This window comes from Brachyhypopomus gauderio, chromosome 1 (assembly GCF_052324685.1).
Source record: "Brachyhypopomus gauderio isolate BG-103 chromosome 1, BGAUD_0.2, whole genome shotgun sequence".
In the NCBI taxonomy this organism is placed as follows: domain Eukaryota; kingdom Metazoa; phylum Chordata; class Actinopteri; order Gymnotiformes; family Hypopomidae; genus Brachyhypopomus; species Brachyhypopomus gauderio.
In genome coordinates this window covers 1,348,395-1,376,394 of record NC_135211.1, presented here as the reverse complement: position 1 = coordinate 1,376,394, position 28,000 = coordinate 1,348,395, and the positions used below count along the sequence as shown (strand labels likewise).

Genomic DNA, 28,000 nt, shown 5'->3' with positions numbered 1-28,000 from the left:
TGCTAGACTTTGGGAATTGATTATTGAACGCGTCATTTGAATAACACTTATTTAAATGTTGCACGTCGAGATGCTGTCAAAAATAAATTTAGTGTTTTTTCCCAAGTTAGGAGAGTCGCCTGCTTTATTAAAAAGGTACCGAAAGCAGTAGCGCGCGAGCCTGCAGGTATAATGATTGGTTAGTGCTGGATGACATCACTGACACGCCCTTATCCTCAGCCGCGCTAAACTCCTGGAAAGACGTCGTAGTCTCTGGCGCAGATGAGAGCCACATCTGGTGGATTCCAAAATCCGTCGAAAAAGGGCTTGCTTTTCTGCGCGAGGCGTTTCATTTGAAGTCAGATAGAATGACCACTGTTACAGTGAGCCTATCATCACTGGCGGGAAAAGCGTGCATTTGAAGACGGTGATGTGGAAAGCAAAGTACTCTTGTTACTGATTTCGCAAAAAATGAGGACAACACGTTTAATAACCACCAGGAAAAACACATTAGAGTGAAACAGGGGGAAGTGTTTTATTTTGCCCTGATTAGCGTCTTTAAAGTCATGCAACATGAATGTAACTAATTGCACTGGGACGGACGGACTTACACCCTGGAACTATAACGGTAAGTTTCACCTTATGTTTGCACAAATTCCCGTAAAGGTATTAAAGTATAGAGGTTTGTGGGGGAAAAGTATGTGGGATTTAGGTCTTTTGGCATAAAGGCATAAATGTCTGGAGGATAAAGGTTTGCGGGACAAAGCTTTGTAGTATAAAGCTCTGTAGTATCAAGGTTTGTCTTATATGGGTCCGTGGTATAGAAGTCTGTGGTATAAAGGTTTGTCATGTAGTGGTATTTGTTATGTAGTGGTATAAAGGTTTGTCATGTTTTGGTATAAAGGTTTGTCATGTAGTGGTATAAAGGTTTGTCATGTTTTGGTATAAAGGTTTGTCATGTTTTGGTATAAAGGTTTGTCATGTAGTGGTATAAAGGTTTGTCATGTTTTGGTATAAAGGTTTGTCATGTTTTGGTATAAAGGTTTGTCACGTTTTGGTATAAAGGTTTGTCATGTTTTGGTATAAAGTTTTGTCATGTTTTGGTATAAAGGTTTGTCATATTGAAGTGTGTTATAGGTGTCTGGGGAATAAAGATCTAGGTGATGCCTTTTGACTTTTTGTTGTATCTTTTCAAATCTAATTTACATATTTAGAACATCCACTCTTAAAACGGAACAGCACAATTTATTTATTTATTATTTAAAATATAACAGTGAACTAATATTTTAAAATTTAAATTATTATGAATCCAGTGGTCATTAAAAGAACATTTTAGCTGGGCCAACCCCTTGGTAATGAGAGTATTATGAGATTCTGAATAATCTTCCCTTGTAAAAACGGCAAAGTTACTATAACTACTTGGGATTGGTAAATATTTTAAGGAATTACACATTAGATGACTTCAGTGTTGCCATATTATATACTCATGACAATGTGGCACGTGCCTGAACAATTGAACAGACTATGTGTAGGTTTAATGAGTAATTTAATAGCAGATGTTTGTGTGTGTATGTGTGTGTGTGTGTGTGGGGGGGGGTGTTTTTACATTCCAACAGTAGGGCTGATGTGCTATTCACTTTGGTTATGGCATTAAAAATGGCATCAATACACTGTGTATAGTTGTATAGTCTTTGTGTAAAGGTGTGTGTGTGTGCGTGCATGCTTGTGTGTTTGCAAAGTCCATGATGGTCTTCAAAGTATAACAAATATTATAATGGAGGTCACTTAACATTTCTATGTTTTGAAAAATGCTTGAATTCTGAGGAAGACAAATGTAATGTTGTTAATGTTTTATTAGGTTTACTCTTGATTTAGCCTGAGAAATTCACAGTAGTACAAGTCTGGAGGAAGAGGATTATAGGTAATTCAATGTCCAATTGAAACTGAACAGACCGATATTAATATTAATATAATGTAACAGTTGTGTCTCTTCATGATCGGACACACTGTTCTCTAGCCCATCCATGTTAATATACAATAAATGCAAATATGATCACTAGTCCCTTTGGGACTCCTACACAACCACATTCATTATTGCTGCCTTTTTTCTTAACATAATTTTAATTTCCTAATGTTTCTAAGGGAATTAATGGAGTGCTTGCTAGACAAGGATCTCAGGCTTGTTTGCTGTGTTGAGAAGGACAGCTGGGATTGAGATAGAGTGTGGACAGGAGAGAGGGGCTCTGGGTTCATTAACATACAGAGCTGTGGCCCTGTGTGTGAGGGGCTCTGGGTTCATTAACATACAGAGCTGTGGCCCTGTGTGTGAGGCAGCTGGTTCTGGTTCCAGTATGCTCCAGTGAGTGTGTGTGTGTGTGTGTGTGTGTGTGTGTGTGTGTGTGTGTGTGTGTGTGTGTGTGTGTGTGTGTGTGTGTGTGTGTGTGTGTGTGTGTGTGTCTCTGCTGGTCCTGGTTTGAGACTGCTCCAGTGAGTGTGTGTGTATGTGTCTGCTGGTCCTGGTTTGAGACTGCTCCAGTGAGTGAGTGTGTGTGTGTGTGTGTGTGTGTGTGTCTGCTGGTCCTGGTTTGAGACTGCTCCAGTGAGTGAGTGTGTGTGTGTGTGTGTGCTGGTCCTGGTTTGAGACTGCTCCAGTGTGTGTGTGTGTGTGTGTGTGTGTGTGTGTGTGTGTGTGTGTGTGTGTGTGTGTGTGTGTGTGTGTGTGTGTGTGTGCGTGTGTCTGCTGGTCCTGGTTTGAGACTGCTCCAGTGTGTGTGTGTGTGTGTGTGTGTGTGTGTGTGTGTGTGTGTGTGTGTGTCTGCTGGTCCTGGTTTTTAGTCTTCACTCATGTCGAGAGACACACTGGATAAAACCCCATGCCATGTCTCTCTCTCTTTATCTATCCCGCTTTCTGTCCTTTTCCCTCTTTCCTCTCCCCAATTGTTAACCCAGTTTTACAAAGCAAAGTACCTGTTTTATCCTGCCAACATGAGCCAAGACACACATACACATACACACAAACGTGCTCACACACACACACACACACACACACACACACACACACACACACACACACACACACACACACACACACACACATAGAGAGAGAATATATGCTCCAGAATTCTCTTTTGGAGCATCTCTTGTATTAAATGAAACACTCCTAGCAGCTGGCAGAAATTGCTTGGAATCTTCCTGAGTTTTCTCCTGCTGGTGAGAACCCACCGTCCTGAGTGAGCTGTGATCTGTGTGTGACCCACCGTCCTGAGTGAGCTGTGATCTGTGTGTGACCCACCGTCCTGAGTGAGCTGTGATCTGTGTGTGACCCACCGTCCTGAGTGAGCTGTGATCTGTGTGTGACCCACCGTCCTGAGTGAGCTGTGATCTGTGTGTGACCCACCGTCCTGAGTGAGCTGTGATCTGTGTGTGACCCACCGTCCTGAGTGAGCTGTGATCTGTGTGTGACCCACCGTCCTGAGTGAGCTGTGATCTGTCTACTTCCACTCTTTCAATAGAGTATTGCAGCAGTGTTTCTAAAAGCAGTGGTGAATGATGACCCAGCTCCCATTAAACCTGTATCAGGTCATCAGAATTCCTAATGGCTTGGTTGAGGAGGAACAGATCAAAAATGTCTTGGGACTTATAGACTGGATTCAGAAGTACTGTTATTGCCATTGTGACTACTTCAGTACCCTAGACAAAGAGCCTAGGCCTACTGTAAACACGAGAAAATACACAGTGCATGTAGATAGAAAATAGGAATGAAAAAAGCCCAAGGCATGGGATATGGGATAGACCAGGGAGAACAGGAGCGTTGACTGATTATTGTTTAAGGAATTATCTCCAGCCAATGAAATCTACTCAATTGTTGAGCCTTTATTAGCAGACACGTGAGGGAACAACCCTGCAGATATGGAATATTCCAGCTAGACTGAGTCACTGGTCTCATGTAGGATTATTTGTAACAGTAACAAAGAAACACAACAGACCCTCCCCCACAACAGACCCTCCCCCACAACAGACCCTCCCCACAACAGACCCTCCCCCACAACAGACCCTCCCCCACAACAGACCCTCCCCCGCAACAGACCCTGCCCACAACAGACCCTCCCCCACAACAGACCCTCCCCCACAACAGACCCTCCCCCGCAACAGACCCTCCCCACAACAGACCCTCCCCCGCAACAGACCCTCCCCACAACAGACCCTCCCCACAACAGACCCTTCCCCGCAACAGACCCTCCCCACAACAGACCCTCCCCACAACAGACCCTCCCCACAACAGACCCTCCCCCACAACAGACCCTCCCCACAACAGACCCTCCCCACAACAGACCCTCCCCCGCAACAGACCCTCCCCACAACAGACCCTCCCCCGCAACAGACCCTCCCCCGCAACAGACCCTCCCCCGCAACAGACCCTCCTCACAACAGACCCTCCCCGCAACAGACCCTCCCCCGCAACAGACCCTCCCCCGCAACAGAGCCTCCCCACAACAGACCCTCCCCCGCAACAGACCCTCCCCACAACAGACCCTCCCCACAACAGACCCTCCCCGCAACAGACCCTTCCCCGCAACAGACCCTCCCCCGCAACAGACCCTCCCCACAACAGACCCTCCCCCACAACAGACCCTCCCCCACAACAGACCCTCCCCCACAACAGACCCTCCCCCGCAACAGACCCTCCCCACAACAGACCCTCCCCGCAACAGACCCTCCCCCGCAACAGACCCTCCCCACAACAGACCCTCCCCCGCAACAGACCCTCCCCACAACAGACCCTCCCCGCAACAGACCCTCCCCCGCAACAGACCCTCCCCCACAACAGACCCTTCCCCGCAACAGACCCTTCCTCGCAACAGACCCTCCCCGCAACAGACCCTCCCCCGCAACAGACCCTCCCCCGCAACAGACCCTCCCCACAACAGACCCTCCCCCACAACAGACCCTCCCCCGCAACAGACCCTCCCCCGCAACAGACCCTCCCCACAACAGACCCTCCCCGCAACAGACCCTCCCCCACAACAGACCCTCCCCACAACAGACCCTCCCCCACAACAGACCCTCCCCCGCAACAGACCCTCCCCACAACAGACCCTCCCCGCAACAGACCCTCCCCCACAACAGACCCTCCCCACAACAGACCCTCCCCGCAACAGACCCTCCCCCACAACAGACCCTCCCCACAACAGACCCTCCCCCGCAACAGACCCTCCCCCACAACAGACCCTCCCCACAACAGACCCTCCCCACAACAGACCCTCCCCCACATCAGGGCTGTAAATCAGAGACTGTATCAACCAGAGGGGTGAGAGAAGCTGAAAAGCATTAACCTGGCAAAACAGGACATGCACTATAACACACACACACACACACACACACACACACACACACATACATATTCACATTCACCTGATATCATACATTTCTAGAAAATGTGAAACACATTACTCATTAGTAACTCTATGCATTTTTAAGAGTCCTATCATTTAAATAAAAAATTCAATGACTCCACACACACACTTGGACTGACTCCACACACACACAGTTGGACTGACTCCACACACACACAGTTGGACTGACTCCACACACACACACTTGGACTGACTCCACACACACACTTGGACTGACTCCACACACACACACACAGTTGGACTGACTCCACACACACACACTTGGACTGACTCCACACACACACACAGTTGGACTGACTCCACACACACACACAGTTGGACTGACTCCACACACACACACAGTTGGACTGACTCCACACACACACACACTTGGACTGACTCCACACACACACAGTTGGACTGACTCCACACACACACACACAGTTGGACTGACTCCACACACACACACAGTTGGACTGACTCCACACACACACAGTTGGACTGACTCCACACACACACAGTTGGACTGACTCCACACACACACACAGTTGGACTGACTCCACACACACACACTTGGACTGACTCCACACACACACACTTGGACTGACTCCACACACACACAGTTGGACAGACTCCACACACACACACTTGGACTGACTCCACACACACACACTTGGACTGACTCCACACACACACAGTTGGACTGACTCCACACACACACACTTGGACTGACTCCACACACACACACTTGGACTGACTCCACACACACACAGTTGGACTGACTCCACACACACACACTTGGACTGACTCCACACACACACACTTGGACTGACTCCACACACACACAGGTTGACTGACTCCACACACACACACTTGGACTGACTCCACACACACACACAGTTGGACTGACTCCACACACACACACTTGGACTGACTCCACACACACACAGTTGGACTGACTCCACACACACACACTTGGACTGACTCCACACACACACACTTGGACTGACTCCACACACACACAGTTGGACTGACTCCACACACACACAGGTTGACTGACTTCAGAAGAAACATCAGACCCTCATTGTAATGAAGACTGCCTACACAGCTGAAATCTGTTGTAGCCCATAGGAAAGCAGGCACACACAAGCTCACACCTTAGTAATGACGGTTGGAGAGAATTACGGTGATAATTGTTGGTGTGGGATGTTTTCTTTGATTTCCTGTATAATTAGGTGGACTGAGCATATTAAAACTCCCTGCATGCCGTTTACCAGAACACAGTAACCAGGCAACTATCGCACCCTGTCTATCTTTGTGTGCTTCTCTCTCTCTCTCTCTCTCTCTCTCTCTCTCTCTCTCTCTCACTTTTAAACAGCAGTAACATGTCACACCATCCGCTCTGGACACACCAAGGTCTACATTTCCCAGAAACCTCTGGGGCATTCCCAACTGCACCTGTCTAATTGCACCTGTTCTTAGTTACCTTGATTCTTGTTAGTATATTGATCATCTTGTCTTCTATTTGTTTCGTTTAACCTAGCATATGTTTCTGAGTTATTTGTACACTTTATCTCTTGTTTTGGGTTGTGTCCTTATGCCTGTTATTATTATTATTATTATTATTATTATTATTATTATTATTATTATTCCTTTTACTCGGATTAACTTGATTCCCTACCTCTTACCTCTATGTGAACAGAGCAGATATACAAGTATACAGTGTAAATCTCTAGCCACATGACATCAGGAGTTGATGAGAGAAAGAAAATGAAAATATAATTATGGCTGTCTTTGTACATGAATGTTTGCATGTGCATATGTGCACAATTGTGCAAGTGTGTGTGTGTGTGTGTGCGTATGCGTGCGTGCGTGTGTGTGTTTTGCACAACTGCAGCACAATGGAGTCAGTAATACGGACATGGAATCAGAGGAGGAGGCTGTAAACTCGCAGGCATATTCATACCAACCTACCCGCACACACCCAGTTGTCGGTCATGTTCCTCCGCAGTATATGTTCCAGCAGCCTTATTAATAGAAAACAGCTCGAGTCAGTCACAAAACTCTGCCAGTGTTGACCCCAGAGACTCCAGTGTGAGGCTGGTTCTTTAGGAAAGTACTTCAAACAAAAGCAGCATGGCAGCCACTCTGCGATCACCTGGTGAATGCACACTCCGTGCATCAGTGTTTCCTAATTAATTCCGCTTGGGTAGTGCAGTTCCAGTGGAATGTGTGGTCTCTCACAGATGGTTCAGCACAGTCTGCTGCAGGGTGGGTGTCAGCTGAGTGTGAGTCCCAGTATACCAGAGGACGGTGAGTCTCAGTTCACCTGAGTGTGAGTCCCAGTATACCAGAGGACGGTGAGTCTCAGTTCACCTGAGTGTGAGACCCAGTATACCAGAGGACGGTGAGTCTCAGTTCACCTGAGTGTGAGTCCCAGACAGTATACCAGAGGACGGTGAGTCTCAGTTCACCTGAGTGTGAGTCCCAGTATACCAGAGGACGGTGGGTCTCAGTTCACCTGAGTGTGAGTCCCAGTATACCAGAGGACGGTGAGTCTCAGTTCACCTGAGTGTGAGTCCCAGTATACCAGAGGACGGTGAGTCTCAGTTCACCTGAGTGTGAGTCCCAGTATACCAGAGGACGGTGGGTCTCAGTTCACCTGAGTGTGAGTCCCAGTATACCAGAGGACAGTGGGTCTCAGTTCACCTGAGTGTGAGTCCCAGTATACCAGAGGACGGTGGGTCTCAGTTCACCTGAGTGTGAGTCCCAGTATACCAGAGGACGGTGAGTCTCAGTTCACCTGATGGTCAGTCTCATTACACCTCAGGAGTGCGAGTCTCATTTCACCTGAGAATGAGTCCCAGCAGGACTCATGTCAAATGTTCTCCATAGACCAAACTGGATTGGGTTGAACGTGCGAGTAATAAGTATAAGTATACAACTTATATATACAGTTGAGCGAGTGTGTTGTCTGTAAAAGCGTACTCTGTGTGGGTGTAGCTCTTAGGATGCAGTGTTCTCTGAAGAGAATAGAATGCAGGTAAATGCCTGTGTGTGTAGAAGGGAGAGAGAAGAGGGGAAAAAAAGAGTGTTTTGTGAGTGTTTGGTCTTCTGCACGTATACCTGGTGTTTCTTGTGTGTTCTTCTCTTCCAAATATGTGTTTGTCAGCTCTGTGTAACCAACTGCTGCTGTTTTTTTCATTCCAACACCCCTTGAAGGAAACTTGGGAAGGAAATCCATGACATCCAACAGATTCACCCTGTATCACCACAGGCCTCTCCGGAACCATCCCGTCTCCCCTAGATAGACCATCACAGCCCTGAGTCTCTAAAGCTCTGATCCACTCCAGTTAGCAGACATGTGTTGCAGATTTCTCAATGGCAGTTCAGCTGCTGTTCTGACTCCTGCAACACTAGCTTAGAGTAATTGGCACCATGCTCAATATGCAAACACAGAGTGTGCCAAATGTAAACATTATTCATAGAGGGCAACAGTGAGTTGTGCACAAACAGAAGGAGTCGGCACAGTTAAACCTGCTGCACCTTGTCAGCTACATCTTCCATATTGTCCATGTTTTGTCATGTTTTGATGAGTCCTTCATAAGCATTAGTGCTGTTACTGAACAAACTCAATGTGAATGTTGACTTATCATTGCAAATGCTCTCAAAGAAATGTCTTTGTGAACCTTTATTCTAATGTTGGCCTAGGAAGTTAAATGGATTGTAAGGTTGAGCACAAGTGCTGTGACTGAATACCCTGAATACAGTCACTCCAGCAGCCAGGCCACCGGCACACTACACCCACCCCTAAAAATCTTAACATCACCACATATATACCACATGTTACATGAACCCTCAAATACCTTCTTCAGATTCTTTTCATGCAAAATGAGAACAATGTCCGCAGAAGCATTCTGCAGCACACACTACTTGAGTAGCTGGGCAACTTATTTGTCCTCTCTCATAAGGATAAAATCATCATAATTCAGTAATTATCTCACCCAAGATCACATTTCTGAATGGCGTGGGAGGAATTCTGGAAAATTATACTAATACAAAATTAACTTATTAGAATATTAAGATATTGGATGAATATTGGATGGATGCCCTATTAGGGGCAGTCATGGTACTGGGACAGTCATGGTATTGGGGCGGTCATGGTACTGGGGCAGTCATGGTACTGGGGCGGTCATGGTACTGGGACGGTCATGGTACTGGGGCGGTCATGGTACTGGGATAGTCATGGTACTGGGACGGTCATGGTACTGGGGCGGTCATGGTACTGGGGCGGTCATGGTACTGGGGCAGTCATGGTACTGGTGGAAGGGAACTGGTCTTGTGACCAGAGAGTCGTGGGTTTGATTCCCAGGCCTGAGGCCATGACTGAGGTGCCCTTGAGCAAGGCATCTAACCCCAACTGCTCCCCGCCGCTCTGGGCATGTGTGCACCACAGCCCCTAGTTAATCATTAGTGTGTGTGTCTTCTCACTGCACAGATGTGTAAATGTGGAGGATTGTTTAGATTGATGTTAAAATCACAATTGACAAAAATGTAACATTTTAAACATTTTATTAAACAGGCAATTTATAGTGTTTTTATATGTTTTTATATGGCATTTGTTCAAGCCTGTTTCTCCCACACTTTTGTATCTATTGTACTGAGCTGCTTATCTGTCATGGCTGCCAGACTGTACTTGTTATCTGGTCATGGGTAACATGGGTAATGCTCCTCTATGGCATTAAAAACAGACATGACCAGAGTTAGCTCCTAAACGAACGATGCAGCCTACAATTGGAAGAGTGAACCAGTGGAACACCATCAGTGAGCCAGTTTGAACCTTAGGTTTTCATTTTTGACATGCTGTGTACAAGCAATTGTAAATAAGACAAAAATGATCCAGATTTTTGTTATTGGATAACCTTGTGTGTATAGAAAATTTAATAATTATAGAAACATGTAAAATGACTGCATTTTGTGCCAAAACAACATGAATTGTACTAATTGTATAGACTGAACTGAAGACTGACAGTTGTGTCTACTGTGTTTAGAGTTTTGAAAATGTGACTACAGATTGGACAAACGCATTTTAGCAGTCATATAAAACTGTAAATACAGATAATTTACAGTAGGTCAAAAAGTGCAGTATGCAAGCAGAAAAGACCTATAAATCAACATAGCACTGAGCCAGTGTTCACAGACATCGTGCCCATCACCCCACAAACCTCACCACATTACCCCATAGACCTCACCACATTACCCTATAGACCTTACCACATTACCCCATAGACCTCACCACATTACCCTATAGACCTTACCATATTACCCCATAGACCTCACCACATTACCCTATAGACCTTACCACATTACCCCATAGACCTCACCACATTACCTTATAGACCTTACCATATTACCCCATAGACCTCACCACATCACCCTATAGACCTCACCACATTACCCTATAGACCTCACCACATTACCCCATAGACCTCACCACATTACCCTATAGACCTCACCACATTACCCCATAGACCTCACCACATTACCCTATAGACCTCACCACATTACCCTATAGACCTTACCACATTACCCCATAGACCTCACCACATTACCCCATAGACCTCACCACATTACCCCATAGACCTCACCACATTACCCTATAGACCTCACCACATTACCCCATAGACCTCACCACATTACCCTATAGACCTCACCACATTACCCTATAGACCTCACCAGTTACCCCACATACCTCACAGCAGTCACCTCACAGACCTCACCACATTACCCCATAGACCTCACCACAGTTACCTCACAGACCTCACCACATTACCCCATATACCTCACCACAGTCACCTCACAGACCTCACCACATTACCCCATATACCTCACCACAGTTACCCCATAGACCTCACAGCAGTCACCCCATAGACATCAGCATAGTTACCCCACAGACCTGATCCCAGTCACCCCACACTCATGCCCAGACAGCCCACACACTTCACCCTGATCACTCCATACACCTCACCCTGGTCAGCCCACACACCTCACTCTGGTCACTCAACAAACCTGACCGTTATTACTCACAGACTCATCCCATCACCCCACAGACCTTAGCACAGTTACCCCAATGACCTCACACCAGTCACCCCGTTGATTACACCCTGGACATGCCACAGAGCTCACTCCAGTTACCCCACAGATTTCACCCCACAAACCTAACCCTGGTCTGCCTGCTCGTGCCCACCTGAAGGCCTACATGACTTCACACAGTGAAAATAGCATCACTGTTGCACAATTGTGAAGCGTGTCATATGCTAATGACTGTGTGCTTGGAGAGCTGATGCAAGGAAGATGAGGATTAGCTTTACTGCTGATAATACTCCTCTTAATACTCCTCTTAATACTCCTCTCTTGTGCTGAACTTCAGTTCAGTGTTAGGGCACAAATGGTGCCTATGACCTCCCGATAGTATGAATGTTGGTTAAATTAAATATAAAGTTAAAGTCTATAGCTGTAATGAAGTCCTAATGCAAATTTCTGTTATGAACTACAGCTACACCGAAGACTGCTGTACTGTAGGTTCTGAAAATATCTGCTTAGTCTTGTTCAATTCTGAATTGAAGTGAAATTAAGAAGACTGAAAAGTGCAGGTTCATCAAACTCATTCATCAAACTGAAAATCTATTTGAGGACTCATTGGAAGGTAACATCAGTTACTGAGACAATACTCTGCCTATAACTGTGTGTGTGTGTGTGTGTGTGTGTGTGTGTGTGTGTGTGTGTGTGTTTGTGTGTGTGTGTGTGTGTGTGTGTGTGTGTGTGTGTGTGTGTGTGTGTGTGGTTTGGTCACAGTGTGTCACTAACAAGCATGGGCGTTGAAATACGGGCGTCTCCCGTTAATTGGATATGTAGTCTCGCTCTGCTACTGAAAAGCATTTCCTCCTGTCACACGCTAATGACAAAGTGTCCCGATAAAATCAGAACTGGAGCAGGGCAGAACTGGAGCAGGACAGAACTGGAACAGGGCAGAACTGGAGCAGGACAGAACTGGAACAGGGCAGAACTGGAACAAGGCAGAACTAGAGCAGGGCAGAACTGGAACAGGGGCAGAACTGGAGCAGGACAGAACTGGAACAGGGCAGAACTGGAGCAGGGCAGAACTGGAGCAGGGCAGAACTGGAACAGGGCAGAACTGGAACAGGGCAGAACTGGAACAGGGGCAGAACTGGAGCAGGGCAGAACTGGAACAGGGCAGAACTGGAACAGGGGCAGAACTGGAGCAGGACAGAACTGGAACAGGGCAGAACTGGAACAAGGCAGAACTGGAACAGGGCAGAACTGGAACAAGGCAGAACTGGAACAGGGCAGAACTGGAGCAGGACAGAACTGGAGCAGGACAGAACTGGAACAGGGCAGAACTGGAACAGGGCAGAACTGGAGCAGGACAGAACTGGAACAGGGCAGAACTGGAGCAGGACAGAACTGGAACAGGGGCAGAACTGGAACAGGGCAGAACTGGAACAGGGGCAGAACTGGAGCAGGACAGAACTGGAACAGGGGCAGAACTGGAGCAGGGCAGAACTGGAACAGGGCAGAACTGGAACAGGGCAGAACTGGAGCAGGACAGAACTGGAGCAGGGCAGAACTGGAGCCATCGATAAAACAGCACCAATGCTGCCTTAGTGCAGAGAAAATATATACAGGCAAGAAACTGACTGCTACTGATTAAATGCTAATAAGAATGAACTAAGAACCATGTAATGAATTTTTTTCTTCAGGCATATATAGTGTATATAGTACATCAAAAACATTTACTTAATATCAAATTTGCATCTTGTATCACAAAAAACACAACATACATGTTTCATTTTTGACCAATGAAATGGAGACAGTCTTGACTCTTCTGCTAATGTTACACAGTATAAGATATACTGTATACTGTATGTATCGTAAGATGTAGTGTTGTGTGGTGTTCTACCGTCCTGGTTGGTGTTCTGAGAAGCCCTCCACCATGCACAGGAAATGGCACAGTTGAACACCTGGCTTCACAGGTGTAGTAATGGTTCTCTAGGAAGTTTTTTATGGCCAGTAGAATGTCAGTTATATGATGTGTATTTATTGCAATATATTATCAATCTAAGTCCTTTGTAATGTGGTAGAGAATATAGGGAAATATACTATACATACTGTATTTACTATTTAACCTTTTGTATTTTTTACATCTTGTGTTGGAAATTGATTTCTAGGGTAATGTAAAAGACCCCCTCCACTAATTTTCCTCCACCAGTTCTGTAGATTGTTTCAGTCAAATGGAGAAAATCATTAAAAAAATTTTGACAAACCTTTAAAAGTATTATATTGATCAATTCAGTCAGCCTTATCTACAGGCACTGAGGGGAGGTGAAATGATCCCTCTTCCACAATCTGTCATGAGTGGGTTCAAAGCTCGGACTCCTGCACTACCCATAAATGTCACAATGGCCTCAAAGAGTGTGCTCGCTGCCACACTCTGTAATCCCACACTAACCAGACTTTTGAAGTGGGGAAAACCCCTCAAACAAACCACAAGCAAGCTGCTCAGAGGCAGTGCAGCCCCTGTGTTTGGAGCGTGAGCTGCAGAGGTAATAATGGATAATGTTGTGTTTGTGCTGGAGCCACAGGCGTTGTGAGTGCTGGACTGATAGACAGTAATAACTGTAGTTGGCTGACCTGCATGAATAGAGGCCACTGTGAGCTATTTTGGTAGACATACAGTGCACAAACAAGGAATACCTGTATAACATGGCTGAAAAGAGAACATTAACTCTTCCAAGTAACACATAATAAAAGTTTACAACACATGTTGTCACAAAGCAGCTTTACAATCGTATGGGTCCAGATCCCTAATGAGCAAGCCAAAGGTGACATTGGCAAGGAAAAACTCCCTATGATGGTGTGGATTAGGAGGAAACCTTGGGAGGACCAAGACTCAAAAGGGAACCCATCCTCCATTGGGCGGCCCGTAAACACAAGTCCGTATTTGTGGACAAAAGGTGGTTCTACAGTTAAAAGGTTCTTGTTCCCCGGCCAAGTAGTCACAGTCCCTTCAGTGTAGGTGGTGAGCCTCAGGTAGGAGCATCAGCACATCCTCTTGTGGTAATGGCACATCCAATCCGGCATCAGCACATCCACCTGTATCCAATTGTCTTGGGTAGAAGCATGCAAAAAGATAGACAATACAGACTGAGTGTGTGGACATCAATTTAAACCACCATTGATACATTGCTCATGTGCCAGTGATTAGCATGTGGCTCTGGCAGACTAATCTATAGCAGCATAACTAAAGGGAGGGGTTCAGAGGTGACCACAGGCATGAGGGCTCACTGAGACATTGCTTTCCAGTCAAGTCATTGTCACAAGTAGAGTGATGCCATGACACAGCTGGATGACAGCATCAACATCTCAGATCACCAGAAATCTGAACGTCTGGAGCCCCCCGAGCCCCAAACCTTACAAGGGGAATATTAGCTGAAGGCTTGACTAAACAGGTGAGTCTTAAGTCTAGATTTAAAGATTGGAACTGTGTCAGAATCTCGGATTGGAGCTGGAAGGCTATTCCATAATTGAGGGGCTTTAAAAGAGAAAGCTCTGCCTCCGGCTGTAGTTTTACTAATTTTTGGAACTTGGAGAAATCCAGCATTGTAAAGGAAATGAAAGTAAAGGAGCAAAAACATGCCAGATGACTAAAGCAGCGAATGCTGTCAGACAAGATCACATTTGGTCAACCAGCCTCACTGTGCACGTGTTGACAGTCTGGTTAGGGTTCCTCACTGTGCACATGTTGACAGTCCGGTTAGGGTTCCTCACTGTGCACATGTTGACAGTCCGGTTAGGGTTCCTCACTGTGCACGTGTTGACAGTCCGGTTAGGGTTCCTCACTGTGCACGTGTTGACAGTCCGGTTAGGGTTCCTCACTGTGCACGTGTTGACAGTCCGGTTAGGGTTCCTCACTGTGCACATGTTGACAGTCCGGTTAGGGTTCCTCACTGTGCACGTGTTGACAGTCCGGTTAGGGTTCCTCACTGTGCACGTGTTGACAGTCCGGTTAGGGTTCCTCACTGTGCACGTGTTGACAGTCCGGTTAGGGTTCCTCACTGTGCACGTGTTGACAGTCCGGTTAGGGTTCCTCACTGTGCACGTGTTGACAGTCCGGTTAGGGTTCCTCACTGTGCACGTGTTGACAGTCCGGTTAGGGTTCCTCACTGTGCACGTGTTGACAGTCCGGTTAGGGTTCCTCACTGTGCACATGTTGACAGTCCGGTTAGGGTTCCTCACTGTGCACCTGTTGACAGTCCGGTTAGGGTTCCTCACTGTGCACGTGTTGACAGTCCGGTTAGGGTTCCTCACTGTGCACGTGTTGACAGTCCGGTTAGGGTTCCTCACTGTGCACGTGTTGACAGTCCGGTTAGGGTTCCTCACTGTGCACGTGTTGACAGTCCGGTTAGGGTTCCTCACTGTGCACGTGTTGACAGTCCGGTTAGGGTTCCTCACTGTGCACGTGTTGACAGTCCGGTTAGGGTTCCTCACTGTGCACGTGTTGACAGTCCGGTTAGGGTTCCTCACTGTGCACGTGTTGACAGTCCGGTTAGGGTTCCTCACTGTGCACGTGTTGACAGTCCGGTTAGGGTTCCTCACTGTGCACATGTTGACAGTCCGGTTAGGGTTCCTCACTGTGCACGTGTTGACAGTCCGGTTAGGGTTCCTCACTGTGCACGTGTTGACAGTCCGGTTAGGGTTCCTCACTGTGCACGTGTTGACAGTCCGGTTAGGGTTCCTCACTGTGCACGTGTTGACAGTCCGGTTAGGGTTCCTCACTGTGCACGTGTTGACAGTCCGGTTAGGGTTCCTCACTGTGCACATGTTGACAGTCCGGTTAGGGTTCCTCACTGTGCACGTGTTGACAGTCCGGTTAGGGTTCCTCACTGTGCACATGTTGACAGTCCGGTTAGGGTTCCTCACTGTGCACGTGTTGACAGTCCGGTTAGGGTTCCTCACTGTGCACGTGTTGACAGTCCGGTTAGGGTTCCTCACTGTGCACGTGTTGACAGTCCAGTTAGGGTTCCTCACTGTGCACGTGTTGACAGTCCGACTTCTGATAAATAAATGGACTATCGTTTTGCAACAGTTTGCTATCTATACAACCCTCGAACACAGACAGCTGGGTGCTACTGTGTCTCATTATCATTGAGAAGTCCATCATTAAGGCAAATATTTTATACCTAAACATAATGCATCAAGAAAGACAAAACAAATTATATAAATGCTTAGGCTTAGTTCTGGAGTATTTATAAACACTAAGGCTTAGTTCTGGAGTATTTATAAACACTAAGGCTTAGTGTTTTAGTTATGGCTTTTTGCATGCTTCTACCTGAGATGAGTATGATTCTCCTGTTCCCTGGGCTAAATTACTTGGCCACATCCATTACAAATAAGGGAGATTAAGCACTTAGGCTTACGTCCACAGTATTATTTAAAAAAACATTTAGGGTTAGTACCACAGTATTTAAATAAACACTTAGACCTATTACAACAGTGTTTATATAAACACTTGGGCTTTGTTCCACAGTATTTCCTTCCCCCTTCCTCTATGCAGGTCCATTTCTGTTGGATATTTAATGAGGTTTAGCACCTATCAACACATTCAGCTCAGAAATTCGTAGCTCAGTAACTGCAGGTTCATATTTAATAAGGAGTCAAGATTCTCCCATTCCCTCTGCCGAATTACTTGGCCACATCCGTTATGAATCAGGGAGAGTGAAACTTGAACATAAAGGTATATAAATGTGGAGGTGTAATCATTGTGTTCACCATGAGTCTGTCAGCGAGGATTCAAAAGGACTAGACTGGACAGAACTAGCCAGGGATGATTTGGGTGCATGCTGACACTCTGTGAAGAAGAACAGAGGAGAATAAAAGGAGAGCGAAGAAGTCATATTGAATTTGAGATTAAATTTCATCTTTCGGACTTAGTGATTTTTCACTTTAAGATTAGCTGGAGTTCTTTGACAGACTTGCATGAGCTGCCTTTACAGTGTCTTTCAGGTACTGAAATCAGGGCTGTAGGTGATTAAACCTCCTGTTATGTAATCCCTATAATGGGTATAGTAATCTAGATTATTACCACTAGAGGGCAAACTTCAAAAGAAATATGTCTTCAGTAAGAAATGTAGGGTAGAAACAAAAATTCGCACACGGCCCGCGGGCCGCACTGAGTGAGGACGAGGACGCAAATAGATCAATAATAATTTAATAATTAAAAGAAAAAAAACCGATAGAGCAGGACTTTTTTGTTCTCGTCACGTAGGGCTACGCCCCTTCTCCCGTGTCGGTGTTGTTCCTTGCCCGGTTATCCCGCCCTGCGTATCTGTTGCCCTGGTTTCCCTCTGTCTGCCACGCAGGTGTCATCATTGTGTTCAGTTGTGTCTAGTTTAGTCCTGTGTACTTGTATCTCTTGTATAACCCGTTGTCGGTTATTTGTGGTTTGTTCGGTTTTGTGGATTATCTGTCATCGCTGTTCTGGTATTTTCCGTCTCCGTTGTGTTTCTCCGTTGTGAATGGCTCTCCTGTTACGACTCCTGCCTGTCCTGTTGACCACTTGGACGACTCTCCCGTTTTGACCCGTGTACAAACGACTTCGCCTATGGAATTCCCCTTATTAAATCTCGCTCTTCTCAGCGTTTGTGTCCGCCTCTTCGCTCCGCAGCGCGCTACGCGTTACAGTTCTTTGATATGAAGGAGTTCAAATTCCTTTTTGCACTTTTTTATTAAGTAAATGTTTTGTCTTTGTTGCTTATTAAGGACATGTTAATGCATTTATATGCAGAAAATAGATGTATGTTGGTGCAATAAACATACAGATCTGAATTCATTTAAAATGTGTTCTTATTGAGAATAATTTGTAGTGTCTTTCATATCCAATTATTTGAAGTGCGTGGTCATGTGGCCCTCCAATAATAGTGCTGAAAAAATTTTGGCCTCCTTTGTCATGGAAGTTGCCCATCCCTGATATATATATATATATATATATATATATATATATATATATATATATATATATATATATATATATACACACACACACGGTTGCCCATCCCTGATATATATATATTCATATACACACACACACGGTTGCCCATCCCTGATATATATATATATATATATATATTATATATATATATATATATATATATATATATATATATATATATATATATATATATATATATATATATATATATATATATATACACACACACACGGTTGCCCATCCCTGATATATATATATATATACACACACACACACGGTTGCCCATCCCTGATATATATATATATATACACACACACACGGTTGCCCATCCCTGATATATATATATATATACACACACACACGGTTGCCCATCCCTGATATATATATATATATATACACACACACACGGTTGCCCATCCCTGATATATATATATATATATATATATATATATATATATATATATATATATATATATATATATACACACACACACACGGTTGCCCATCCCTGATATATATATATATATACACACACACACACGGTTGCCCATCCCTGATATATATATATATATATATATATATATATATATATATATATATATATATATATATATATATATATATATATATATATATATATACACACACACACGGTTGCCCATCCCTGATCTACTGTGAGATTCTGTGTTTTGGTTTTGTCACTTTTCATGTCAACAGTTCAAGTTCATGCTGATCTATAGATAATCAAAGAGAAAAGTATAGGCATTTAAAATGCATATGTACCAGAATAGAATCTATATATAGCCAAGAACAAATATTATTTGATTGTATTTTATCTATTTATTTATTTCCACAGGACTCTTCTGTTTTTGTGCAGTTCCATAGATTTGTTTTTGCATCATGGTGTTGTTGAGATAAGGTTTGATAGATATTAAGTTTACATTTATGGCATTTGGCAGACGCCCTTATCCAGAGCGACTTACATTTTTATACAAGTGAGCAATTGAGGATTAAGGGCCTTGCTCAGGGGCACCTCAGGTCTGGGAATCGAACCCACGACCCTCCAGTCACAAGACCAGTTCCCTAACCACCAGGCCATGACTGCCCATATTAAGTTGCCTAAATGTGAACACTGTTCTGTTTGTCTAATAGAGTCTTGGTCCAGTTGGACTGCCCATACATGTCTGTTTTGCTAGCTCTGAGTGCTTGTTTTGTCTTAGCACTGGTGTGTCTATTAACAAATGTGGCCTAAAGGATATTGCTCTGATTTCCCAAGAAACATGTAAATGGAGAATCTTGGGAGTTGAATCACTTATTGTTAAAGAATGGCATCTAACTCTCTGTTATTCATCTGGGGAATATTATTAATGCATTGTTCTCCTGAGACTAATAGTACTATGTGACTTTATGTGAGCCTTCAGATTGGAGTATGTGGTGAGTATTGTGCTGGTCAGTTGGTATTCTGACAATTTCAAGATGATCTTGTCAAATATTATTTTGGCAGTGGGTATTCAATACAACATGGTGTTAGAAAACATGCATGCAACACTATTGTACTAATCTTTTTATTAATGCTCATAGTGGGAATTTGACATGTTGAAACATGCTTACCTTTCATAATTTAGTTTGTGCCTGTCTGTTTCAGGCTCACTGAGCAATGTGTCAACTGATGCTGCCATCAGCTGTGACCGAGGCAGCGGAAACGGCTCATGTGGTGTTGCTGAGGCGACCGGGAGCCCATATAAGACTGTGGAGATGGTCTTCATTGCCTTGGTTACTGGATCACTCAGTTTTGTCACCGTAGTGGGAAACATTCTGGTCATGGTGTCAATCAAAGTCAACCGGCACTTGCAGACTGTCAACAACTACTTCCTTTTCAGCTTGGCATGTGCAGACCTCATCATTGGTGTATTCTCTATGAACCTCTATACTGTCTATATCATTAAGGGCAAATGGCCACTGGGCCCTGTGGTGTGCGACCTTTGGTTGTCTCTGGACTATGTGGTCAGTAATGCCTCAGTCATGAATCTGCTGATTATCAGCTTTGACCGTTACTTCTGTGTGACCAAGCCTCTGACCTACCCTACACGTCGCACGACCAAGATGGCGGGCCTAATGATTGCCTCGGCGTGGATTCTCTCCTTCATCCTGTGGGCTCCTGCCATCCTCTTCTGGCAGTTCATTGTGGGTGAGCGCACTGTGGAGCCTGGAGAGTGCTATATCCAGTTTCTCTCTAACCCTGTAGTCACGTTCGGAACAGCAATTGCTGCATTCTACCTTCCTGTAGTAATCATGACGGTGCTGTATGTTCATATTTCATTGGCCAGCCGCAGCCGTGTGGCTAAGCAGAAGCCTGAGGACAAGAAGGAGAAGAAGGGCCTGAAGTCACCCGGACTGCTGAAGGGCCACATCCTCAAACAGAACAACAACAACCAGTTTCCAGCCAAGCCTAGCCCAGACACCTGCAGTGCTGCTGAGACGCTGAAGAATGGAAAGCTGGATGAGTCAGTGGTGTCCACAAAAGCTGATTCCAGTATGCAGCCAGAAGAGAAGGAAAGTTCCAATGACTCCAGCACAGCCAGTATTGCACCCAAAGATCCCAAGGAGAGGGCCAATAGTAAGACCATGTCTGAGAAAGGCCTGGCTTCAGCTTCAGCCCCAGTGACAAAGCTCAATCCGTCCTCCAAATGGTCAAAGATAAAGATCGTCACCAAGCAGGCGGGAGATGAGTGCATCACCGCAATTGAAATTGTCCCACCAGAGAGTGGCACGGAAGGACGCTCCATCCCTATCAACAGGCCACGAACGGTGGCACGCAAGTTTGCCAGTATCGCCCGAAGTCAGGTCAAAAGGAAACGTCAGATGGCGGCACGTGAGAAAAAAGTGACAAAGACAATCTTTGCCATCCTCCTGGCCTTCATCATCACGTGGACACCATACAATGTGATGGTCCTCATCAGCACATTCTGCCAATCCTGTGTCCCAGACACTGTATGGGCCATTGGTTATTGGCTCTGCTATGTCAACAGCACCATAAATCCAGCTTGCTATGCACTTTGCAATGCCACTTTCAAAAAGACCTTCAAAAACCTTCTGATGTGCCAGTACAAAAACATTGGGACTAGGTGAGTTGGAGAGCCTGTGGAGGTCAGGGATGCACAGGCCTTACAGGGAGTCTAGCATGTTTATAATGCACTGGAATTTATCTCTCAAACTCTCATGGAGCTTTATAACTCCATGTTGAAGAAGCAATTGCATCGTTAAGAAACAATAAGAAACTCTAAAGAAGAACTGGAAGTCTGAGTCTACAGTCCTCAAAGTGTACTTGGTGAAATGGACATCAGACAGTGGATTGGTCTGCAGTTATTCTGCAGGTTTATATGAAATTTTGTTTAATGCACTGCCACTCAACTTAGCAGATCATCATTTGCTTATATTCTTCAATGGGACGAGAAAGATAAATGAAATAACCTAATTATTGGACAATTATGATATGGCTATTATTTTGAGTATTTTCCTTGTATTTCACGTAAACAGACATCTTAATTTATTATTCAGGGATGCATTTCCCAAAGAAATGTGTTAACTTGATCTTAAGAATGATAGTCAATCAGCAAGTGTTTCCTGAAAGCCTTCCTAATTAAAGTACTACACATCCCATACTTCCTAATTAAAGTACTACACATCCCATACTTCCTAATTAAAGTACTACACATCCCATACTTCCCAATTAAAGTACTACACATCCCATACTTCCTAATTAAAGTACTACACGTCCCATACTTCCTAATTAAAGTACTACACGTCCCACACTTCCTAATTAAAGTACTACACGTCCCACACTTCCTAATTAAAGTACTACACGTCCCACACTTCCTAATTAAAGTACTACACGTCCCACACTTCCTAATTAAAGTACTACACATCCCATACTTCCTAATTAAAGTACTACACATCCCATACTTCCTAATTAAAGTACTACACATCCCATACTTCCTAATTAAAGTACTACACATCCCACACTTCCTAATTAAAGTACTACACATCCCATACTTCCTAATTAAAGTACTACACGTCCCATACTTCCTAATTAAAGTACTACACGTCCCATACTTCCTAATTAAAGTACTACACATCCCACACTTCCTAATTAAAGTACTACACATCCCATACTTCCTAATTAAAGTACTACACATCCCACACTTCCTAATTAAAGTACTACACGTCCCATACTTCCTAATTAAAGTACTACACGTCCCATACTTCCTAATTAAAGTACTACACATCCCATACTTCCTAATTAAAGTACTACACATCCCACACTTCCTAATTAAAGTACTACACATCCCATACTTCCTAATTAAAGTACTACACATCCCATACTTCCTAATTAAAGTACTACACATCCCATACTTCCATACTTAACAGTGGAAATGAGGTGTTTTTCTGCGTACTCATCCTTGGTGTTACGCCACACCCACTTAGAGTGTTTGTTGCCAAAAAGCTCCATCTTGGTCTGATCTGACCAAAGCACACGGTCCCAGTTATAATCCCAGTACCGCTTGGCAAACTCCACCCATTTACGCTTATGAGTATAATTCAGGAAAGGCTTTCTCTGTGCATGCCTCCCAAACAGCTTGTTGGTAGATAGCGCCTGATGGTTGTTTGGGAGACCTCATCACCCCAAGATGTTATCATTTGATTCAATTCTCTTACAGTGAGCATTGGAGAGTGTTTTACTTCCCACATCATCTTCCTCACTGTGTGTGGTACACTTCCCACATCATCTTCCTCACTGTGTGTGGTACACTTGCATCCTCCTCAAGGCTTGTGTGTCACAGTTCCAGATGTTCTGAACGTTTTGATGATTGCTCTGACTGTAAATAAGGGCCTCTGCAGGTGAGTGGCTATTTTCTTGTAGCCACTGCATAATTCATGAAGGTCGACACAGTTGAGTAAGGTGTTATCTTGTTTTTCCCATGTTTAAGAGTAAGAGAATTAGGCCTCTGTTTAATGACATATTTATAACCCAGGGAAACAGGAAGTGATGAATTACTAAACAAAGTTTCCTTGATACTTTGATCCAATTTATAAACTACAGTAGAAATTAGATAAATGGTTCAAATACATTTATTTCCAAGAAATTGTTAAGGGTGCCAATGTGTAACAGGGAAATAATTATTTCTTAGTCAGGATTTTTTCTTTTTTTTGCACTTGAGTTGAAGGTTGCTTTTTTCAGTTTTTTTTTTCAGAATGAGATTATGCTTCTGCAATAAAAAAATTTAATGTAAGGCTTTTAACATTTTAACCAGGGGTGCCAATAATTATGGTGGCTGCTGTACTTGACAGGGTGTCAATCTCACACTATTATCCATATAGCATATAGTGCAAGTGTGAAACCAAGAATGTAGCTGTAACCCAACTACTGTATACTCCAAGCCACTGTTTATAAAGCTAAGCTTTAGAGAATAGTCCAGGAAATAAAGGGGGGTAAACTTATTTGAAATGAATTTGAAAGCACCGATTAACTCAAAAAGAAATGGCATAAAATGCAAACACACATTAGTTTGCACTTACATATTTTCACTGAGAAGCAAAGGTGTGTTTGGCTTTTTCCTTTCTTATGCATCTTCACCTCAATACTCACTAGTAAGTAGTGAGTAAATGGGAAACCCATAAATTATTCAAAACAGCAGCATGGTTTAACAGGGCAGAATGACAGGCACATATTCACACCTCATTCGGTTTTCATGACAACAGTTAAGGCCAAAACGATTAGCTCACTTCATGACATTCAACAAAAGCCTTAGCTTTTCCAAGAAAATGACTGGTGCCTTTACAGTATAATTCCTTTAAAAATAACAAAAACTAAAAATTTGTGCTGAGTTGAAACCAAAATAAACAAATGTGACAATAATTGATAATTGATAGTCAATAGGGTAACTTTTCTCACACCTGGCAGCTCTTACTTTTGTTCCTATTATTAGGTTGTCAGTGTCTCTTGGGGGGAACAATTTCTCCAGTGGAAATGGAAAATTGTTCCAGCTCATCCAATTTACAAGGTTTTCAAGCATGAACCTTAACCTTGAATAGATTGTCAGTAGGATCTGAGCTTTAAGAGGGCCATTCCAGGATCCTTGAATATGAATGTGTGCTTCAGGTCATCATTTTGCTTGAAGACCCAGAGGTGACCTAAAGCCAGACTGGCTGCACATTCCTTCTCATTATCCTTCAGAATGTCAACATCATTTTCTTTCCTAATGATCTCATGCATGTGAACAAGGTTTGCTTTGCTTGACACAGAAAAACAGTCCCACTGCATTATACTTCCACCACCACATGTGGGAACTGTGTTTTTAGTGTTGAAGGATTCTCCCTTCCCAGAAACTAAAGCAGCATCCATGTGCCTGAACAGCACCTTTGTTTAATCTCATCACACCAAAGGACAGACTTCCAAAACTCATGTTTCAAATGGTTAAAATTATTTGATATGTCACTGTGTGACCAATTCAGCTTACCTTAGATGATGGCCCCAAAGCCCACCATGATTAAGAACCTTCAGCAACACATCTTCACAGAAATCTGGTGGTTCTTGTTGACATATTTAATTCAGCCTGTCTTTGATAGTCTTGCACTTATGACCACACCCAAGTTTGTTTCTAACAGAGTTGTTCTCCTTATACTTTGCAATGATGCAATACACACCTGTCCTGGATGCCATGAATTGCTTGGAAATGACAGATGTGCCCCTTAAGATGAGCATCCACTATCAATGTTCTGATCCACTATCAGTGTTTTGATCCACTATCAGTGTTTTGATCCCAGTCTTATTTCTTTATTTCATATAGGATATATGAATGTTTGCTCTCTATCTAGCCTTCATGTGCTACTACTGTTCATTTTCATTTAGGAGAGTTCAGTGCTAATTGATTGTGCCAATCAAGTCACATGGGGCTCAGGTGTGGTTTGAAAGCTAAAAATGTCAATTTGCTACATTTTATTGAATAATTCATATGGGGTCTAATCATGTTATCCACTTCATTTTTAAATTAACATTTTTATACAACAAACTTGATTTCAAATTTCATTTAATTTTAAATGTACTAAAATGGGGGCCTTTATGTTGATTACTTTAATGTTTCACTCTGTAAAGTTTGATGTGTGATGTTAACACTGGACAGCATTATTATGTAATATTATCCTGTGCATATATCCTGGGGGCTAATAATTTAGACTTTACCTGTCAGAGGCACTTCAAATATCATCATGCACCCAGTTGGGTACACTGCTTACCTTCATTTCTCATGCATGATTTCTGTTTTATAAACTTCTTAACTGCATTTTCTCTAGCATCTCACTGAAGATGCAGAGATTCAAACTGGGGGGTATTGTAGCGACTACTACTCCTCGAACCCGCTTCAGTATGTTTTTGCACCCTTGTAAATCCAGACATGTGTTGGTTATTCTTCCTCATTTATGTTACTATATGATGAATTGACTTAAGGGATTTCTGTGTGTGTGTGTGTGTGTGTGTGTGTGTGTGTGTGTGTAAGGGTGGCAATTTGTTCTCTGTTGTTGATTGGTTTTAATGGTTGTGCATTAATATAAAGTTGACTTATAATCTCATGTGCACATGTTTTATTTTTTTATAGTAGCTTCGAATGTAAAACAATATAAAAAGGTCTAAAGATTTTTCTCGGTGTAACTCGAGAAATATACATGGTATATTGGACTATGTGAAATTGTGGATCAGTTTAGTATAGCTAACCCCCAACTGGACTAAGGGATACTTTAAACTCAAAATTTTCGGTTACGAAGGCCTTTGGGAAACACGTGCAGAACTCTCTCTCTTTCTTACATTCTCTCATTCGCTATAACTGATTGTTTTCAGAGAACGCACCCCAGAGCTGTGACTACTCCAATCACTGCTCAAAGACTCTCCAAGAATAACAAGAATATTGCTCTTATGTCAAACACAAACACACTAAAGGTTTGACCTTCTTTAGACCGTCCTGCTTCTCAACATTGTAGGTAGTCCAAAAGGCTGACCCCATCACCTGGTGACACAGACAACTGTGGTTTTCACTAAAGGACACTGATGAGATGAGATGTCTTCTCAATGGAAGAGATGTTCACCTGTAAGGACAAATTCTGTAGGACCAATCCTTGACATTAACTAGAGTGAGGTATGTCTTTGGTGCCCACAGTGTAAATAGTATATAATATGTTGAATATATGCTCATGAAAAGTCCACTTTCCTTCCTGCATTTCAAATGTGGATGTTTATACTTCTTTAGTGTTTAATTGGTGATCTGTATGTGGTTTATGAGATGTATTGATGTCTGTAAGCAAATGTATTTACTATAGTTTCTAATTAGTGAAAAAACCAAGCGAAATAGTGAGAAACATGGGAGGCATTGTATATTTGTTCAAATCGTTGTGAGACAGGGACCACATGGTGGTGTCTAGAAAGTGGAAAGACTTGGGAATATTACATCTGTTTCTCTCATTGAACCGCATCATCCAGGACACGCTCGTGTACAGTATGCTGTCACAAGGAGTCCTTCCCTTATAATCCATCATAATGCACTTTTCCTGACATTCGAAAATCTTTTTCTTTTTTTTCTTTCTTCCGCTGGGATTTTGGGTTGTGGTGAGTGAAGACACCAATATAAATGTACGTTCTCCACCGTGTTCTCCATGACTCCTGTTCACTTATGGTGGATCACTAGGCTGTTGTTGGCCACAAAATACTCCTCATAAAAACGGACTCTCATGCAGAAAGAATGTCAAAGACCAGTTTTCCTTTTTTTCATATTGCATCTTTCATATTTCATATTGCATCTGGCCTTTTTCTAGCTAGATCATTACACAGATTCTAACCTTTTGCCATAAAATGGGGTCATCCCCTGATGTATGACACTATATATTCAGCAGATGTTTATCTCTGTGATGAATCATCCCTTAAAGTGAATGTGTTATTCTCTGCTGTAGTGGAGCATGTTTAAATTGTAAAAGACAGGATATATGGCCAGTAAGTAGTCGATTTGCTGCAGGATATTTAATGGTCCTGAATTCCCATAGGAAAATTGATGGTATTCATATTTAGTCATGAAGGACTATGAACAGAAAAGAAAGACACCAACCCCTGAATGTTAAATGTTTTCCTTTTTTCTAATGCATAATCCTTAATAAAGGTCTTGTTCCTACAGAGCAGTTATGGTAAGCTGGCATCTGTATAATTGACGCACACCCTCAGAGATGTGATCAACGATGTTTAATTTAGTAGATTCTAAAATTGTTAGATGACATGATAATGAACATTATTAATGCAATGTAGCTATGTAGATTTGTTAAAATAATGCCAATAATTGTGTTTGTAACTTTTTCTGTAATTTCCATAAATTTGACTGCAAGTTCACAATTTACTATTTACTTTCTCATGTAAGGTCAACCTGAATTGAATAATAGGTCAGTCTTTCAGTACTGAAATGTCTGAACTGGTGTGGTACAGACAGAGGAAGAGGAAGACAGAGTGAATGAGGAAATGTTAAAATAT

At 43.4% G+C, this 28,000-nt stretch overlaps 1 protein-coding gene across 1 annotated transcript; it reads left to right on the top strand.

Moving 5' to 3' along the window:
- Window positions 1-27,972, top strand: chrm4a (cholinergic receptor, muscarinic 4a). The gene is made up of 2 exons (XM_077006504.1): window positions 1-607; window positions 20,087-27,972. The coding sequence occupies exons 1-2, from the start codon at window positions 553-555 to the stop codon at window positions 21,568-21,570; spliced, it is 1,539 nt and encodes a 512-aa protein (XP_076862619.1). The 5' UTR covers window positions 1-552; the 3' UTR covers window positions 21,571-27,972.
- Window positions 27,973-28,000: the final 28 nt, after the last annotated feature.

Bases quoted from the DNA above. Each gene is read 5' to 3' on its own strand.
- chrm4a (XM_077006504.1), top strand. From the start codon at position 553: ATGAATGTAACTAATTGCACTGGGACGGACGGACTTACACCCTGGAAC. The intron at 608-20,086 runs GTAAGTTTCACC...TGTCTGTTTCAG, and splicing joins TACACCCTGGAACTATAACG to GCTCACTGAGCAATGTGTCA.